This window comes from Pollachius pollachius, assembly GCF_949987615.1.
Source record: "Pollachius pollachius genome assembly, chromosome: 6".
NCBI classification, from domain to species: domain Eukaryota; kingdom Metazoa; phylum Chordata; class Actinopteri; order Gadiformes; family Gadidae; genus Pollachius; species Pollachius pollachius.
Window position 1 is genome coordinate 19,272,256 of NC_136939.1, and position 19,085 is coordinate 19,291,340.

At 42.6% G+C, this 19,085-nt stretch overlaps 1 protein-coding gene across 1 annotated transcript; it reads right to left on the reverse strand.

Annotated features, from left to right (window-relative positions):
• Nucleotides 1-1,112: 1,112 nt before the first annotated feature.
• LOC307076546 (sialidase-3-like) lies at nt 1,113-3,737 on the reverse strand. The gene is made up of 3 exons (XM_079737586.1): nt 3,663-3,737; nt 3,162-3,401; nt 1,113-2,842 (listed from the first exon to the last, which is right to left on the reverse strand). Exons 1-3 carry the CDS (start codon nt 3,699-3,701, stop codon nt 1,880-1,882), a joined length of 1,242 nt encoding a protein of 413 aa, XP_079593712.1. The 5' UTR covers nt 3,702-3,737; the 3' UTR covers nt 1,113-1,879.
• Between the last annotated feature and the right edge of the window lie 15,348 nt (nt 3,738-19,085).

Consider the following 19,085-nt stretch of genomic DNA (forward strand, 5'->3'; position numbering starts at 1 on the left):
GTATCCCCCTCGCCTGTGTAGTGGTCCAGCCCTCCACAGTGGTGAATTCGGTAAAGACCATCACCGGCGCCTTCATGGAAGACGGGTCATCGGCTGCTGTGATAAGGTAGCGCTTGAAGGGGGGAAACAGCGGGAAAATAGAAGTCCACCGGGACGACCAAAAGGCCTAAAATAGTCCCCCGGCATGTTATGATTATGATGAGGGCACACGGGTCAAGCCCATAAGAAGAAGCCTAGAGGGTGTAGCCTACATGTAATAGAACTATAGTTTTTTAACTACAACATATTTCACCAACACTGGGGGGCATCTTACTCTGTTGAAATAACTCTGAAAGAGTCCATGTACTTTGTCACACTCTCATTAGGGACTGAGGCCCCCTAAAGGTGTGGTCCGAGAATTGGGACCACACTTTTGCCCAGTGCATCAGCACAAGTGAACGTGAATAAACCGTAACCTAGACTGAGGAAAACATTGTTTTACCAAGTCCCTTATGAGAAACGTTTTTTAAAAAAAAATAAAAAATGGCCCCCCCATAATAACAAATAATGTACAAGCCATAATAGGCAGGTGCCCATACATACGAATAGCTATCGAATGTTGACTGGCATTGGTCTTTTAGGATTACATATTTTCAACAAATTACACACCGCTTGATGTGCAAAATTTTATTTGAATGAGTCACTCTTCAGGGTACATTTTCATTTTTAGAAAGAAGTCGAAAATCTCTAGAAATGTAGATCCGTCAAATCCCATTCAACTTTTTCTATTTATGTTGTATTCTATTATAAATCTCTCTTTCACAGTAGCTTCCACATGGAATATTCCACTTGGGGAACAATCTCAAAGGTTTTATGTAGGCCTATAGCCCTTGTAGTTTTGGAGATATGTTATGTCCAGCAAAAACCTGAGCCAGGGGCCTAGTGATGAAGCCCTTGGGACCCTCAACTCAAGACAGAAGGTAGACCCCGACTGCCTCTTTGTTACAGTGCTGCTCAGGGTTTTGTGTGCTGGTGAAATACATGAAACATATAAAAAATATATATTTAAAAAACTCGACATATTCCACATAAGTACAGAATGGTTGACAACATGAGAACTTTAATTTGGCATTGTTACATATTTGCACATTTGTTATTCTGTCATTACACATTTAACTTATCGATCATGCCGTTTATAGCATGTACATTTACTCTCTTCCTTGGCATTAACATACAATAACATTCATTTTTGTATGTCTCCCAATAATAGTAATAAGGGCTGTTGATTTAAAAGGCAGCATATGCTTTGGAATTGATTAGTTGATGGTAAACATCTTTACATGCAAATTAAGTGTACTGTGAATGTATAATGCTAAATGTAGAGCAGAACATATTTCGAAGCGGATCTATTCCAGAGTAAGGAATGTTTCCATTCAAAAGCACCAAGCGATACCATTTTAATTCATCCAGGAATAATACACAAAAAAAAAGAAGCGGCCAAATTACTTAAGTAAATTGATATACATAGTAGTGGACTCAGTTTGAAATATTGTCTTAATGCTCAAAGCAAGTACATTCTGACATTCAGGAATCGTGATACAGGCTATTGAATAATATAATAAAAATAAGTGAATACGTTTTTAGTATTGTATGCAAAAGTTGTCAAAGAAAAAAATATTCATTATAAATTATGTTGCATTGTTTTTCGTTATTTACCTGAATTCCAGCTCCCTGTCCTAAAAACATGTCTTGATGCTTAGTTTGTTTGTTAAGTCTGCAAGGCCTTCTCTTCCTCCAAGTAATTAGGTTTGAGGAAGACACATTGTGGAATTTCATCACACTCTCAGCGCACATGTGCAAATTGAACAGAGATTTAATTTACAAATTAAAATCTCACGGCCTAGCTGGAGGTCTGCCTGATTTCATCCAGCGTGAAAGACATGAAGGCGATCTGTTCCAGTTCACTATTCTCCCCGCACTCCAGCAGACAGGAGAAGCGCTGGTCCTCCTGGCTGTAGGCCAGGTCTGAGTAGCCGCTGGGCCCGCGGTGGACCACCTTCGGGGGGTCCCAGTGGTACTGCAGGGGGGCGCGGTTCAAGTACACGCCCAAGTCCCGCCTGGAACTGTGATTGGTGGGGTGGCTGAACGCCAGCCAGGTCCGCGTGTGCTCCGCACCCTCCGACCCTTCGCCCGTCGGCCGTTCGGGGGCGGGGAAGCCGATGACACTGCCTTGGCAACCGTTGCGCGGTTCGACGAGCTGCTCCGCCCTGCGGGGCTTCACGAAGCGTCCGCCGCCGTCCCGGCTCAGCGCCTCCACGCGGACCCCCCCGCCGTGACGGGCGTTGCAGTACAGGTGAGCCCTGCCCTCGCCGTCCACCACCTCCGCCATCTCGCACTCGCCGGACGTCGCGCCCAGCAGGTCGCCCACGCGCCACTTGAGCCCGGCGTCGTCGCTGTAGACGGCGAGCGCCCGCGGCTTCACCGTGAACGGGACGGGCAGGAGGCAGAGGCACCTGACGCGCTCGTAGTAGGCGTACGCCGGCACCACCAGGCGCCCGGCCGCCAGCTGGACGCCGTGGCCGGGCCCCACGCCGAACGTGGCCCAGCGGCCCAGGGCGTCCCCGATGGCGCTGTCCGTCAGGTCCTCCGCGGGGCCCCACGTGGCCCCGTGGTCGAGGCTGGTGACGCGGCACAGCCGCGTCTGGTTGCGTCCCGTCAGGATCTGGTGGCGCTCCGTGACGTGGCTCCGGACGCAGATGAAGAACAGGAAGACGGTCTGGGTGCTGCGGTCGTACACGGGACAAGGGTTCATGGTGCGGTGGTCTGGGAGCTGGGCCGCGGACAGCTCCTCGCACGGGGACCACTGGGGAAGAACTGCGTTACGGGTGTGTTTGTAGTTTGGACGATGAGCATCATGGTATCATTGAGTGAGAATGTGATTTATCGACAGGGAGGTTTACCAATACAATTTGGAAGTTGTCTGGGTACGTTGGTGCAAGGAAATTATACTAAATCGATATTCTTCTTTACAGTAATTAATGTATAGTAGTATAATAATATATGTGATTAAATGGTAATGAAACAATCCTAATGAGAATACAACAGAAATATATTTGTCACTGTTATGTTTGAATATCATTGTGGTGAATGCATTGCAAGGTGTCAGGCGGATGAGATCTTACCTGTATGGCACCGTCTTTTGTTATTGTCCCTCTTCTTATCACGAGGATTTTCGCATCGCTGTCCGATGGAGAGGTCCTCTTCTCTGCAAAGGCGAGGTACGTGTGCCTTTCCGGTAGATAGAGCAGGGAAGGGATTCTATACGTTACCCCATCTGGCTCCTTTTTGAACAAAGTTGTTTTGACAAGTTCCGCAGTTCCTGTTTTTGATGACGGTTTCCCAATGATGGACGATTGAAGATTCTGCACAAAATAGCACAATGTTGCGAAAATGCATGTAAAGCATTGTTGTTGTTTTTTTACTGTTGTCGCACACAAATTCCAGTCCGCAATCGCTCATTTCTTGTCTGCAGGTACAACATCTACCTACAGCCTTTCACAAATGCCAAAGCAGGATCCGGATGCCATTTCATTTCCTCACAAAACTCGTGATCTTCCAGTGGGAATGATCAGGAGTTAATTATGCCTAGATAATACACAAAAAACATCTTAAATAGTACTTACATCTGCATTTACAACACCACTCATTCTTGAATTAATCATTGGTGAATCATTAGGAAAGCCAGCTATCGAAACCAGGGGAGCCGTAAGGGGGAAGTTAAGACGGTTCCAAAAGTCTAGCCCTGTCAGGGGCTACCTCAGATCAATAATGTTATTATTACCATCGTCATGAGTAATTAAATGTTATTTAAATTAAAATGTTGTCTATAAGAATGTTAGGAAAGAAACGAACTGGTTGTTTGCTTCTCCATTTCTGTTGATGGTGGTCAGAAGGCATATATAATTTATAGTCCACCCCTCTCTCCATGTATTGCTTGGTTCATTCTAGAGAAATAGAGTTTGCAGTGCAGTGCGCTTAAATCTTCTAATCGGTGCTATAGTCGAGATATCAGAAACTAAATGCAAGGCAACAGAAAGCTGAGACAAATGTCGACAGTTATTTTTTTACACTCCAAATAAATATTTATTCATGGGGATTGCTTTGGTGGCCATTATCTTATATCAATGAAATATTTCTTCATTAAACATGAAATCCGTATATATGCAGTGCTGTTGCGGAGACTAACCGCACCTAAGCGGCGTTCACGTACCTCTAAATAAGGTTTGCGCAATTAAAAAAATGCTAAGATAAAGCTTATTATATATAGATATTTACCAGCGCAAGCCGTATTATACTCAAAATTGCGCTGCATTGCAGTGTTTACGGTATCTGTGACCAATAACATGTATTTTGCGGCAACAGGACAGAGCAGTAGAATGAGGCTTGCCAATCAGATGTCCAATCAGCTGTCTGGATTCCTATCAAACTGCGATTTCTTAAACGTCCAAAAAGCAACCCTAGTCCTGCAGATGCCAGCAAAAGATCTACCTCAAGGTGATCGCAAAAACCAACAAACAAATAGTTAGAATCACTCCGATTTGTTACAAATTGTAAATTAGTAATGAAGGTATACGATGAGCTGAAGCCCTCTTTTCGTCATTTCCAACTTTGTTTTGCAGATGGTGGAGAGCAGGCAGTAAGGCAGCACAGAGCACCCAGGGAGAGGACAAACAGAACGAGGAGGGATGTGATCTATAGTTATTAGTCTGAGAGCCATGCTCTATACATTGCCGAATGTTGCTGAATCACTAGCTGCAGTTTATAATTTCACATTTTGTACTACATTCTACAAATATATAAAGATTCTGAATATCATAATTTTTTTACCGGTATGGTCCATTTTTCATAGTTTACCCACCTGTTCGTTTACCGCCTGTGTGTGTGTGTGTGTGTGTGTGTGTGTGTGTGTGTGTGTGTGTGTGTGTGTGTGTGTGTGTGTGTATGTATATATATATATTTATATAAATCAATAAATTAAGGAGACTCATGCGAATATATATTTAAGATCTACCTGGGTAAAACAGACCCTGTAGGCATTGTGGCTTATGTACCATTCAGCCGATAGAAATAATATAACCTTGATTTGGCAGATGCTTGATGAACCACCTCCAGAAAGAGTGCAGGTCTGATAACTTTGTATCTCTGAATAAAGCACATGTTGACCTTTAGCACTCTCCGAGTCATACCTAGCCCAGAAACCCCGATACCAGAGGATTACAAATGACGCTTCGTCAGAAGTTTGCAGCAGCAAGGCCTACACTCATTTTCTCATACTTATCTAATAGCTTACAGCCAGGGCAGGGCTCTAAATACTGACACCTAGTGGTGAAAATTAATAGTAGGGTATGATGTAGGTCTTGGTCCTTTCTGTGAAATTGTGCAGAGTTGTTTGGAGCCAGAGGGGCATTACTGGCGTTTGACAAACTTCGGAAGCATATTGACAACAATTTCTCAAAACGGATTATTAATACACAATTCACGATTCATAATTCAAGTATTTAGACAAGAAAACAACAATAATGACAGACGCCACTCATGGACCGACGACATTCATACATCAATGGTCAATGAGAGCAGGCTAGCGCTGGGTAATTATCACTAAACTCACCAGTCTATTCAACGAGGGGCCATCAAATAGGATGTCTAGGCTCCTGGGTGGTTTAGGTTTGCGGGTGACTGAACGACATTGCAAACGAAGGGCGAATAGCGCCCCACAGTGGCAGGGAGGTACAGGTGTACATGTTGCTAGGAGATTGTGGCCTAACAGTGACTATTAGGTGAACAGTGACCAGCAGTGAAGATTGCCATTGGACGCTTGGAAACCTTTTATTTCAGCTACATACTGGGAGAAGCAATAATGTGCATTTAGGGTTTTTACTTTAGCTCAAATAATGCTAGACAAATCCTAGAAATGTCTACCCTTTGCAAGACAGGAGATGGGGAATGCCATCTGTCAAACTGCTTCCCCGTCCCTGGATTCTTCCGTCACAGACAAGATGGTAGGTTAATCTAGGTTGACATTGTAATGTAGTCAGTATGTGAGAAAACACCACCTGTTAAAGTGGTTTCTCAGCATTAGAAAAAAATATATTTTATAGAATGCCATTCATAGAGCACTGGCCCATGCTTTAAATCAGCAAACTAGTTAAAGTTGTGGGAAACAATAAATGTCTCTAAAAACTTGGCAATGCAGATAAACAGGAGTGTGAGAAAGCTGTAAGCCAGCAATTACAGGCTGCATTCCAGAACACTGCAAGACAAGTGACACACTCACGTTTGAATGTGAGGTTCATGGCAAAGTATTTCTGTTGACTTTAAACGTTGTAGTACTTCAAGCCAGTATATCAAGTTACAAGAGTCATAATCCAGGTTTGGTAAAGTGAATAAGATTGTTACTACTGCAAATGCAAGCAGGCTACATATTTGAGCAATATGTACTTTACATGAGTAATAATTATATTGTCAAACTGTTTCACATAAGCAATGCAATCTCGTGTGCGTCCAGTTTGATACTGTCAACATGACTCAACCAGACTCAGTAGTTTTAGGCTTACGCATGAAAAATGTTATGCTCACGCCAAAATAAAACATTGGGATGTTGAATAGGTACCCTTACTTTTGATAGAGACGTATCTTAACAAGTGGCTAAGTATCTATTTAGGACTTAGGAGGAGGTTTCTGTAACTATTCATGCTCTTTACTTTAATACAAGTATGAATACAAAAGTTACAACTGTAATCTTTCCCTCGTCATCTTATTTTCTCCAAAAATGTGAGTTTTGTAACAGACTGACTGAAGTATGAGGCAAGCCATGGCATTGCAAACAATTATCACAAATCAATAACGCCATTGATTACACTGTGTTGGAGCATCCTCTTAGTCACCCCCTCTCTCCCAAACCCCAAAGGATCAATAATAAACCTCTGTCCTCCCATCTCCATTAACCACACACTTTTGTCTTGTTTTAATGTTTTGGAAGGGCATCGTTTTGTGTGGCAGCAGATTTATACCCCCTCGCTGGCCTCGTCAGTCCAGGGGGAGATAAGGAAGTTGGAGGCAGACTGCCATCGTCCATGTGGACGATGAGTCAGACTACCAGAGTGTTTTATTGTTTTGTCAGGGAGAGATGTTGGGTGAAGGAAGGCCGTTTGGCTGAGGCCCATCTCACAGTATGGAGATAATCTGATGACCCTCTGGATCATTAGCTTCTCAAAACTCCTGGTACAGTATTCAGTCTGCTCCTCCTCCCCCTCTTCTTCTGGCCATCAGCCTACTCAAAGAACAGGAAAGGATACCCCTTCCTAAATAAGTACCTTTCCCTCGCTGCTCAACCACATTTCCTAAGGAAATTGGCCCTCCAAAGTACTAAAGATTCAAGTCTCAAGACTCACCACCTTAGTTTTTCCGAGAGAGCTGTTTTTGTGTCTCCTAGTCTGTGGAGGATCTGCATCACATTCCAATCTCAGACAATATTGATCACACCGAAAAGGCATCCCATCGGTGCTCCCCCCGTAGCCAATCAAATCCTCCCGAATCGACACACCATGCTCCCTCCCCCCTCCCCCTGACTTCCAGTGTTTGGATCCACCCTGAGTTGCTGTTAGACCAGGAGACGCATCAAATCAGGGGAGATGAAGAATGTGGTTTTACAGTCTGTCTACAGCAGGGTTGTGGGCTGGACTGGACTGACCTCTGCATTTTGTCAGGGTCTTCATCACTGTCTAGGGCTCTGAACTCCCTCGGTCCACAAATGTTCTCCTCCACCATATGTTCCCTGCAGAGGACTTCCTGTCAGTGGCTGACATATCGTACAGTAAAACGACACCATGAGGCGTTTATCGACAAAGAAAACGCAAAGCATATCTACACTTTAATGCAGCCTGTTTCTATCACCAGAACAAACCATATTTGTATAAATATGTGAAAAAGAGAAAAGTAATGTTGTATATGTATGTATATATATAATTTTTTGTAAAGACTAAAAATAAAGACTTTATAAAGAATACAATGTTTATCTTTTTAGGTGCGGGCCATTGGTTTGTAGCTTACAGAGAGCACATGGAGCAAAGAAACAGAAACATAAGAAGGACCAAGAACAATAGGCCGGACCATTCTACGGGGTCAGACTTTTCTGCTGGCAACACACTGGATGGCTCCTTACTGGTAAAAACAAGGCATAAGAATCAAGTTGTGTGATGACTACTGAATGACGGAGAGGGTAGATATACAATAGCGTGGTCCATGGCTAGGGTGTTAGGCCGAAATGGGCTGGGTTCAATCCCAAATGTCCACAGCCTAACCCGTAAGCATCCTGGAGCGAGACCCATGCCGTTTATAAGCAGGTAAGGGACCTGCTCATGAACGGCATGGGTCTGAATTCTCTGTAAGTTGCCGTTGGATAAAAGTTCAAGCCAGCTCAATGACTGAATTAATAGATTTGCTCTTGTAGATTAGATTACACGGCGTGGAAAACCCATCGGACCTGTGCTCCATAGACATCAGTGAGCAGAGATTGACTTCGGTGAGAATTCTTCACATTATATTTTCAATTCGATTTAGAAGGAGTGTCATGGATAAGAATTTGAAACAGTGTTGTTCTCATGCATGTCGAGGTCAAGAATGAGGACTTCAAGGAGTTTGACAGTATTGTGTACATCAACGCTTCAGACAACTCTCTTTCCATAGGTGATGTAGCGCTGACAACAATTGAAACCTAAGTTTGGCTTACAAAATCGTGTTTGGTTGTTTCTCCTCAATATTGATTTGTATTTACAGAATCTTTCAGGAGTTTTGGACTCTTGAGAGAGCTTGATCTATCTTTGAATGGATGCTGCGATATGAGCTTCCACCCTGAAGATTTTCCACACCTGGAGGTAAGATGTGACCTTGTGGTTAGGGGGTTCTACTCAGAGCCTAAGTTTTCTATCTTCAATGTCCCCAGTCTATCTGATGCCTTTACCACTGCCGTATTGACGTAAATGTATTTGATGCTTTTTCCAACCACAGGCCATACATTGATAAATCAGAACAAATCAATGAACTTTAGGTCTATCTTGAAAGTGTTGAAAGTGACATTCTGTGGTATCTTCCAGGTCTTAGACTTGTCCTTCAACAACGTGTCCGAGGCCGACATTGTTTGCATCGGGCGTCTGGCAGGCCTGAAAGTCCTGTGTCTGACAGGAAACAGACTGCACCAACTTCCTGCCAATATGGCCGGTTCAAACCCTCCCCCGACCCTCAGGTAGGTCAACATGCAGTCAGTGTGAGAGAATGACCTCCTCTGAAGCTGTTGGTCTTTTCTCATAAGGAAAGGTTTCACCTGTACATGATCTTCCACATGGGCACAGGAGGAGGTAGGAGAGTTTACTAGTGATGGGTCGTTTGCGACTGAATCAGTTCGGATCAACAAATATTTAACAAGAACGAAACCGACCTGATTCATTTTTCTCTCTCGTTCGTCGTTCGTTCTCAGACTCGACTCCTCCCAGACTCACTAGTCGCTGAGTCGCTGATTCGCTGTTCGTTCACTGACTGTGAGTAGTGAAGAGGGAGGAGGCTTAGTGAGCGAGCGTACGATAGTACGATTCAATATCAGTGAAATGGTAATGCATGCTGTCTTTGTATTTTCTGTGTCATGCGAGATTACTAAAACATTTTGAAAGTTTTGTCAATCTGTCTCGTTCTTTCATGCTTCATTCTGCCGCACGCAACCCGGGACCCACACCTTGGTGGATCTTGATCGATTCTTGAGGGGGGGTGGCCATCTTCACAATAGTGTTAAGTTACTGTTAACCAAAGAAAAATAAAATATGCCCAGAATAAACAACTGTACACAATTTACTTTTAAACTCCATCATTGCTAAATCAAGTCTATTATCTTTCTGATATGTCAAACATCCAATAATCAACTACTACCCCACCATCCCGCTGCGTTTGTTTAAAGTTGTTATGATGTGCTGCCTGATGACCGACTTGCACCGATCGTTTGCGAATGAGAACGAGGGAGGAGCTGAGTCTGACTGACTAAGTTGAGAACCGTGCATTCCATGATTCGATTCACCACTACCGGAAACGCGACTGAACGAACAAACGATTCTGAGCGATTCTTCTTGGCGAACTGACTGACGCAAACTAATTCAAGGAAAAGAATCATGAAATCCATCACTAGAGTTTACCCTAGTGAGCCTCGTTAAATGAATATTAGTTCTGTTTGATTTGTGTATCCCGGTCTACTGATCAAGGTTAGTGGTTGTGAGGAAAGAAACCATATGTTCAGAGGCTCTTCCATGTCTAAATGTAACAGAGACACGAAATGTATCGATGACCCAAGAACCAAATGTCAAGCTGTTCTCAAATCAACCACAGGGGGGTGTACTAATAGCTGAAATAAACGCCTCTCTCTTTATGACTCTTTCTCTTATAAAACCAAAGGCCTTCTCGGAGCCCAGACTGTGAACGTGCAATATGTTTGCAGTTATCATTTTTTGTATGCAAGGTTGCATTGACTCAGTTCGCCGGGGAATTTTGAATCATAAAACAGTCAAAGTCCCTTTTGAGATTTCACAATAAAGAGAAGAACAAATAAGGATAAAAAGTAAGTAAGGGAGTAAGTGGAAGATTACAACGGTACGTGTTGGAATTAGGAATGCCCAGTGGTCGAATTGTAAAAAAAAAAGCCAGGTGGGATGGTGGATTTTAAGTTTTAGGGACAGACAGGGGCGTAGCCGGGGTGGGGGGGGTGTTGGGGGATTCCATTGTCAATATTTATTCATAATGTCAAAATATTACACAAATAAGGATAATAAGTCAAGGTTAGATCAAATTAATAGTGCATATATTTCAGCTTTTAGACCGTTTCCGTTCGGGATTTTTTAATTCAAAAATATTTAAATTTAATTATATATATATATTTTTTTATCAGTCTCGGGGGGGCCAGCGGGGTGGCCAACCTCTGATCAGGGGGGCCGTGGCCCCCCCTGGCCCCCATGTGGCAACACCCCTGGGGACAGATCATTTGTGCTGATGACAAGCGCATATGGTGAAAGACCAACGGTGTGATAATTATTATTATTATTATTATTATTATTATTATTATTATATTTATTATTATTATTATTATTATTATTATTATTATTATATTATCTTTTTTTGGGATAAAATAAGAGCGATGACATCGCTCTAATTTAATCCCCAAAAACGCAGCTGATCGGACGCATCACACGATTCGGAGGCATGTATTGCATTTAAGGATTTAAAAACTGATTCTGCATTTTTCAAAAATGCATTCGGCAGAGAAGGGAGACTAGCGTTCCTCACGGGTTGGAATGAAAGGGACAAAAGGGGACAGAGTTGCCTGCGGAAGCGATGTCTGAGATGCAGAGACAGCTTCACGCTACCAGTGTCTGTCTCGTACGGTGTGGAATGAGAGCTCGTGAAGGCACTATTGCGTAAGCACGCAGGCGCGCAGCAAGCGTGCCTGCGTGCTTGCGCAATAGCATACTGCCCGAGAATGCAGTAACGCTGTCGAATCTGTCCCTGGGAAAAGTAACGTTGCGCCGAATTGAAAAAGGAAACCGCTATAATGAAATAGCGGTAATATTTCCACATTCATAGATAAAATAACAGGGGATGGGAAGGGGGGATGGCTGTTTCAGAAGGGGGATGATTTTGATCATTTTAATTCCAAAGGGGGATGCCATCCCCCCTCAACTCGAGTGCTGGGAAAGCCGAATGGATATTGTGAAAATGCCAGGGGGTGTGGGGTGCACATCCCTCTAATGGCTGTTGGGGTCTGCGTGTCTGAGTTGTCAAGAGAAGCCTGAGAAGATCCCAACACACACGCACAAGGCCTGACTGACTGATATGATAGCGTTACATCAGAGATATAACGTTGTACTTTGGGATATAGCTGGCTGCTAAGTGTGTGCGTCAGGATTGTGTAGTGGTTAGGCTACGGTGACTCCCAGCCAGGGGTACGGGGTTCGAAAGCATACGTCCACAGCCTATCCTGCAGATACAGTATGACAATTAAATGAACTGAATTAATTATGTAAAATACAGAAATGGTATTGGTATACCATTTTTGTAATGGTATTATTGTACTGTATTTTAATTTTTCAATACTTAAAACATATATGTACCTAATTTTATTTCAATTTATTTCATGATTTCTAAATATCATTACATAACTTAGTATTCGATCAATTATATTAGAATATAAATCGGTTGCTTTTCTGACGTATTCGGCCGGTGGTTCCAGCAGCGAAGAGAAGCCCCTGTTTGGCTCGCTGGAGGTGCTGTCGCTGGACGACAACCAGCTGACGTCCAACGTCTTCCACAGCCTCTCCAGCCTCACACGGTCAGGCGCGTTCATGGTCGTCTCGTCTGTTATTGGTAGCAAAAGCTTTGCTTTACAATAATTAAACTGCTGTGTTGTCTGTGTACATATCCAGGCTGCAGCATTTAAACCTCCAGAGTAACAACATCTCTGAGGTACCTTTCATGCTGCCCGATGGAGATGGAGGTCAGTTCAACAGCAAGCTGAAGACCTTGTCATCTCATTAAATTCTAAATCCCATTAAAAACAACTTAATTTTGTTTTTAAATCCGTGCCTGAATTTAATTTTGTGAAGTTGTATTGTGAACCTCAATCATAGACTTTTCTGATTTAGTTTTTCAAAACCAGCCCAGACTGGGTCAAATCAAGGTCATTTCTGGGGAATATTACAGGTATATATGTTTCTTAATTGATGGTCATCTTTGAATGACTGGAATATATATTTAGTCAATCAAAATGTCTCTTAGCCTAGCGTTGGCGCGGTGGAGTCTAGTCTACCACTACCACAACTCCAGTTCCTCAGCTTGGCTCACAACAAGGTAGGTTCAGAAAACCCTGTTCCCACTACAAGGTCCACCTAAGCAGTTGTTACACACAATGTTCGTAAGTGAGGTCATCAGAGTGTGTGTCTTGTCACTAGATTGCAGAGGAAGAAGCTCTTCTGTCTGCTGCTCTGTTTCCCAGCCTTACCGAGCTAGTCATCCACAACAACCCTCTTACCACACAGAGAACTGGTACGCTTCTAGAACATGCTTCTAGAAAACGCTCTCCGTTGAACTGACCTACTCTCGTTATGAAATGAGAAAGTACTTTAAAATGGGAAACTGAACTGATAGCATCTGCAAAATGGCTAATATAAGTAAATGCAAGTCTTTCTGTTCTACTTTAAAGTTATGTTACAGTGTTGTGTGGTTGGCACGCAGACATAAATTTCCTTTTGTGACGTTATCCCAGGCGACCCCCCTCTGCTGACGTACCTGCTGAGCGTGAGACGGGGGGTCAGAGTGAAGCGCACCGACCGACCGGAGGTCAGAAAGCCCTCTGTGAAGCTGCCTGACAGGTTTAAACACAAGGTTGGTGCTCTGAGTCATTGAGAGAAATGTGCCTACTACTGTTACTGTTACTGATTATTTATTATCATCCCACCGGGAGATTGTCTTGTCTCGAAAGTACTTACAAATATTGTCTCGGTTTTCAGGCCTAAAATTCTGATTTAAACAGATTTCAGTTATATTTTCATTTAAAGAATAGAAAGAGATTGTAAAAGCAAAGGTTAACCCAAATGTGTCTTTGATGTTTTCGGTTGTGTAGATTAGAAGTGAAGGAAGAATGGCAAAAAGGCCATGGTTAACAGAGCAAAGCCATTACTCTCCACAAGAGAGGGAGAGGCAGGGCTTCCCCAAGGACCCAAGCTCTTTTCAGGCCAAGGAGAGGGAGAAGAACGACATGGGAGATGGGGAAACAGACCGTCCAGATGAAACCAAACATCCAGAAGAATCTTTCTTTGTTACAAAGGTATGAAGGTTTTTTCATTTATGTTTTGCCTTTCCAAACCAGCAGTATCTTGCACCAAGGATGCCTACAGTTAGACTGTGAACACTGGGGTTTGAACCCTAACCACCAAACTATCTGGCTCTGGATAAATCTCTGACTTTATCCACAAAAACTCAAATTTGCATCAAACAGGCTAGTTTTGTTTTCCTCAACTTATTTCAGACTCACGTTCTTCACGTTCCTCTGTAATCTCCAGCGAGAAGACCTTCTCGGCAAGGAGAACAAGGAGTACATTTACAGGATGACATGATACATGTCATCCTGTAAATGAATTTACAACAGAACAACCAGAACAACTTTTCTCCATATCACTTTATTTGTTACATCCCTGAAGGAGGTTAAGATGCAAGGTGAGATGGCAGAGGGCAACAACAGGAACAACACAGTCAGGAACCTCCTCTAAGTACGTAAAAACAGCACATGAAGACCATTAAAGGTGGGCCATCAATAACTTTTATTCTCTAACATAAGAGAGGACATCAACTGCAGTTTCTGCGAAAATAATACATAAAGGTTGCACAATTTGCCTCATTGGTCCGGGAATTGTTTTCTCCAATAGTTTGTTCGGAAAAAAATATGTCAATGATCCAATCCATCAAGGATTTGCGGAAACAACACGAATATTAAGCAGTATTAAGCAAAACAGAATTATAGAGAATAACAGAAACAGAGTGCGACAGAGAGCATCACAGAAGATCACTTCAGCCTGAAGTTATTTTCCGTTATCTTCTCAGGGAATAACTTGAGGCTGAAGTTATTCTCTCTCTGCCTATTGTGTGTTTTGTCTCAACAGGCAGCATCTCAGAGGACGGGCCGACCCACAAGCAGGTGGACAGAGAAGAGGTGTCCCTCTTGAGTGGGACGTGGGGCAAAGACAAGACCCTCCGCGGCCAGGCGGGGGAGGTCAACGCGTGCATCGAGAAGGAACAACGTCTTCACTTTTAGGTCTTATCGAGTATATCAAGTGAGATCGTTTTATCGATGTTCTAACTGAGCCTATATTATGAACACTATATTTATTGAATACAACAATTCTTCCTGTATTGGATAGAGATTAATGCTCAACGATTATTGAGTGGAATAGTACTCGGCATTGGGGCGTTGTACATCGTGATGTCACATCGCAATAAGCACCTCCATTATGGGGGTAGAGGAGAAGTGGAGTGTTAGTTAGAGTTAGGTAGACAGTAATATAAACAGTATATCTAATAGTTTAAATTATTAGTCATTATGGCGAGACATTTTTGTGTTTGAAACTGCCACAGCATTTGTCATGTGAGATGTGGCAAAATAAAAGGTTGTTATTAGTCAAGGTTATGGTATATTTGTATTGATTTAGGATTTCACCGTGCTACAACCCTCTTCAGTCCTCTCAATGGGACAACGTTTCTTGAACAAAAATCCAATGATGCATTCCGATGTAAAATCCCTGTAGACTATAAAGCCCATTCTCCAGTCTTAGTGTGTGTTTACTCTTCCTGTGCATGCCCAGCGAATCCATACGCTATCGTTCTTTTTCCATCTGAAGGTGGAAAAGGAAACGTACACTTCAACCCAGTGTTCAACGGCAGGCCACGTCCTTGTTTTTCTCGTTACATCCCTTTCTATTAGCACAACACAAGTAATGACGTGTTTTCATTCATCGACAACCAAATAACACATTATTATGGGCATGTTTCACCCATGTGTTGCAGGTCCGCAAACCTCCATTGCCAACTTCTCTTTTTGCTGTGGCTTTATGTCATCCCTTGTCGTAAAGCAGACCGAAATACCCAATAAAAACATGTTCCATGAAGTCGTTTGAGTGCAAACCTCTAACTCTGTGGTCTCGCCTGTCTAATTAAGCAAGGAAGCCTTTCCTATTGACACCTCTGGTTTCCACGCCGTATTCCCGCCCTGGCCTTTGACTTCACGGCTCTCGTTCCCACATGATTGTAATTATGGATCCACTGCGTGGACGGCAGATGTGGAATGCTCCTCTTAGCCCAGGTGGTATAAATCAATGTGTATTCTGAACGCAAACCCAGACTTTCAACATCATGGCATCTGTGAATGACGCTTTGAATATGAAATACTTTATTGCGTGTTGGGGCCTCCTAAGGTAGAAGTGAATAACAAAAATAAAGTTGGCTGCTTTATCTCCGTCTGTTGTTATGCATGAAGAAAACAATAGCTCTTCCTTCACAGGAATAATAAAGTGTTATCTTATCTGAAGAGTAGTCTTTTTCATATGAAAGCATCAGAGAAGGGGTATATGACTGGTCATTTGTTTTTACAGAAGAGATGAAAGAAACACAGACAATGAATTCATGGAACCTTTTCATATAATTCTATGTCAATCTAAATCAATGTATGATTTCCTATTCAATATTGTCTTGAAGAATAACCTGACAGTAAATTTCAGTGCTCTGGTTCATTCTCTTATAGCTCAGAAAGAACAAGTTTGCGAAAGCATGCGTTGGTTTAAAGCCGACAATTTGACATGCTTGTTTCCATCTCACTGAGGTCAGGATTTGAATTCCGTTGTTTGTGCCATTTCGATAAAACCAGGCCAAGAAATAGTATCTAGCCCTGCAGTTGGATACAGCAGAAAACAATCCAATCTGGCCTTTCAGTGACACTGAGCATAACATGGTAAGAACTTACAATTCTACCGCTCCAATGACTTTGGAATCGAATAGGCATTACTTCTTGCCAAAAATCATGTCCATGACCAGTCAGTCCGTACATAAAATATTAATTTAGCGGTTTATAGAGCGTTTTTCAAGCAGCTGCGACCACTCAAAGAGAAGCTTAATGTCTGTCTCTCATTTGATGAAAACATTATTACTTTTACATTTTGATCATTTAAAAACAAACGTGATCGTACAGTTACATCCACATTTGCATTTCAAAATAATACTGCAAACGCATCGCCTTGTTTAAATCTCATCACCATAGCCACATATCTCATGTCACAGTAGCTGTTGTTGCAGCAACTTCGCACGAAAAGGGGCAGGGTGTAGAATTTAGTGGCTTCTAGCGTATGAGGTCCTACAAATGCATACGATATTTCACCAAAATATCGTATGTATTTAGAAGAGTCAATTATAATGGAGTTTCACACACTTTCTAATCCAAGTGTAAAATAGTGCAGCGAATGGCCGATTGGGGATTATGATAAGTGGGTGTACATTCTTTAGTACTTCCATGTTTTGGAGATGTTCATTTTTATCTTGTTTCCCTCTTTGATAACTAAAAGTTGGCTATCACTCATTTGGATAAAGATAAAATCCAAAACGAAACTGTTGCGATTCAACTGTACACTCATGTAATGTTATTAAAAACAAGCTATATTCATGTACCGGAGTACAATTTAACATTGGCCTGCAACGCCGACTGCCGATTTATTAGCTGGCTACATCCATCTAAAATCGACCTTGGTGCACTTAACATGAATGCCGCTTTCTCGCAAAACAGGCCAGTACAGTCCACAGTAGTCCTCACCACCCCTAGTGCTACTAGATTCTACACATTGGGCTGTTAAAGTGGTAGTCTCATTTCCCATAAGATATTGGCTTATCACCGATATCTTCGGTGATAAGCGGTTCGTTTCTACAGAGGTACAAACAGTGCCGCTGCCGACCCCAGTTCGTAAAATTCATGATACTGCTAGTGCAAGGGCTTATCAATCCTCATTGTGAAATATACATTTACGCAACTAAACTATACACAACTAAATATACATTTATGTACATGAACATCTTCAAGATTAGCACTTAGACCCTGTCATCAAACTATTCAAATCATTCACATACTCAACACTTTGTGGCTTGTGTATACTTTTGTATAAACAAATATATAGAGGAGACTTGAGGAAAGTGTTAAATACATACATATTGATGAGCAGGAGACATTCCTCCAGAAGCACAAATGGGGAAAAGGTCAGGCATCAGCACAATCCAATTTCAAGGCACAGATGAGTCAAAACAGGCGGTTGTGCGAGAGATAGAGACTTTTTGTGTCTGTGTGTGTGTGTGTATCTGTGTGTTATATTTGTTTTTGCAGTGTATGGACATGTGATGCATGTGAATGTGTATGTGCACGCAATGAGTGTGCGGTGTGTGTGCGGCGTGTATCAGTGTGCGCGGGGGCATGCGTGTGCTAACATTGTTTGAAAGCTCACATCTGGAACAATCAGCATTGGCAGCAGCAATCAGAACAGAGAAATGTCTTGTTATGATTTGTTTAACTCTTAAATCAAGAGCCAACAGCTCAACAGTCCAAGGGTGACTCAAACACCAGTGTCAGCTAAAAAAAGGGCCCAAAAACATTACTAACACTGCTTGTCAGCAGCAGGCCAGCTTAATTCAAACGCCACATTGATTAATTAGTTATTTCCTGTAATTATACTAGATTTACAGGGATAGTTTGAGAGGCTGGAGCTTGAACTGTCAACTGAATTGATTTAGATGTGGAGTTGGTCTGCTTTCGGTATCAAACATTTTCCTGAGAGGTTGTACGTCGACTTTTTTTCCCAGTGACCCTTCACACAAAAAACGAAATGGTGCATGTGTGAAAAGAGTAGTTATGACAAGAAGCCCAGGGTCTGTCTGTCTGTACCCGGGAAGCAGTCCAGCCAGGGGCCATAGGGTCGACCGCGGCCATCTTAATTAAGGACAGGACCAGGGTGTGGAAAACAGGGCCCTTAACAAATTTCGGAAGTATTTTGATGAAGTATAAACTCCGGGGTTATCCCGAGCACGTTAATCAGCTACAAAAGCAAACACGTCTGTCGGAGCTGGTTAGTGTAATGCTTGGTGGCTTTTCAACCAAAGCGTCGTTCTCACCACTTCCATTGCCCAGAAACGCTGGCACACCCGGGCCAGAGCAGCTGCAGCACACATTATGCTCTCTCCTCGATTGGTTTCACGTCGTTAAACGCATTGAAAGAGCAATGATTTCGCTCATACTCATTCATTTGCACGTTTGATCCAAATACATTGTAAGGCTTATGCAGGGGTTTCTATGATTCATGCTCATCAACCAATAAAACATGACACAAGCAACTCACGTTTGAAGGCCGTTTCCTCTTTTCGCACAGAATATAACGTTACGTAGTCAGATATTTGCTCAAATACACTTCTGGTTGTCATCTCCTGAAATAAAGAAGAAA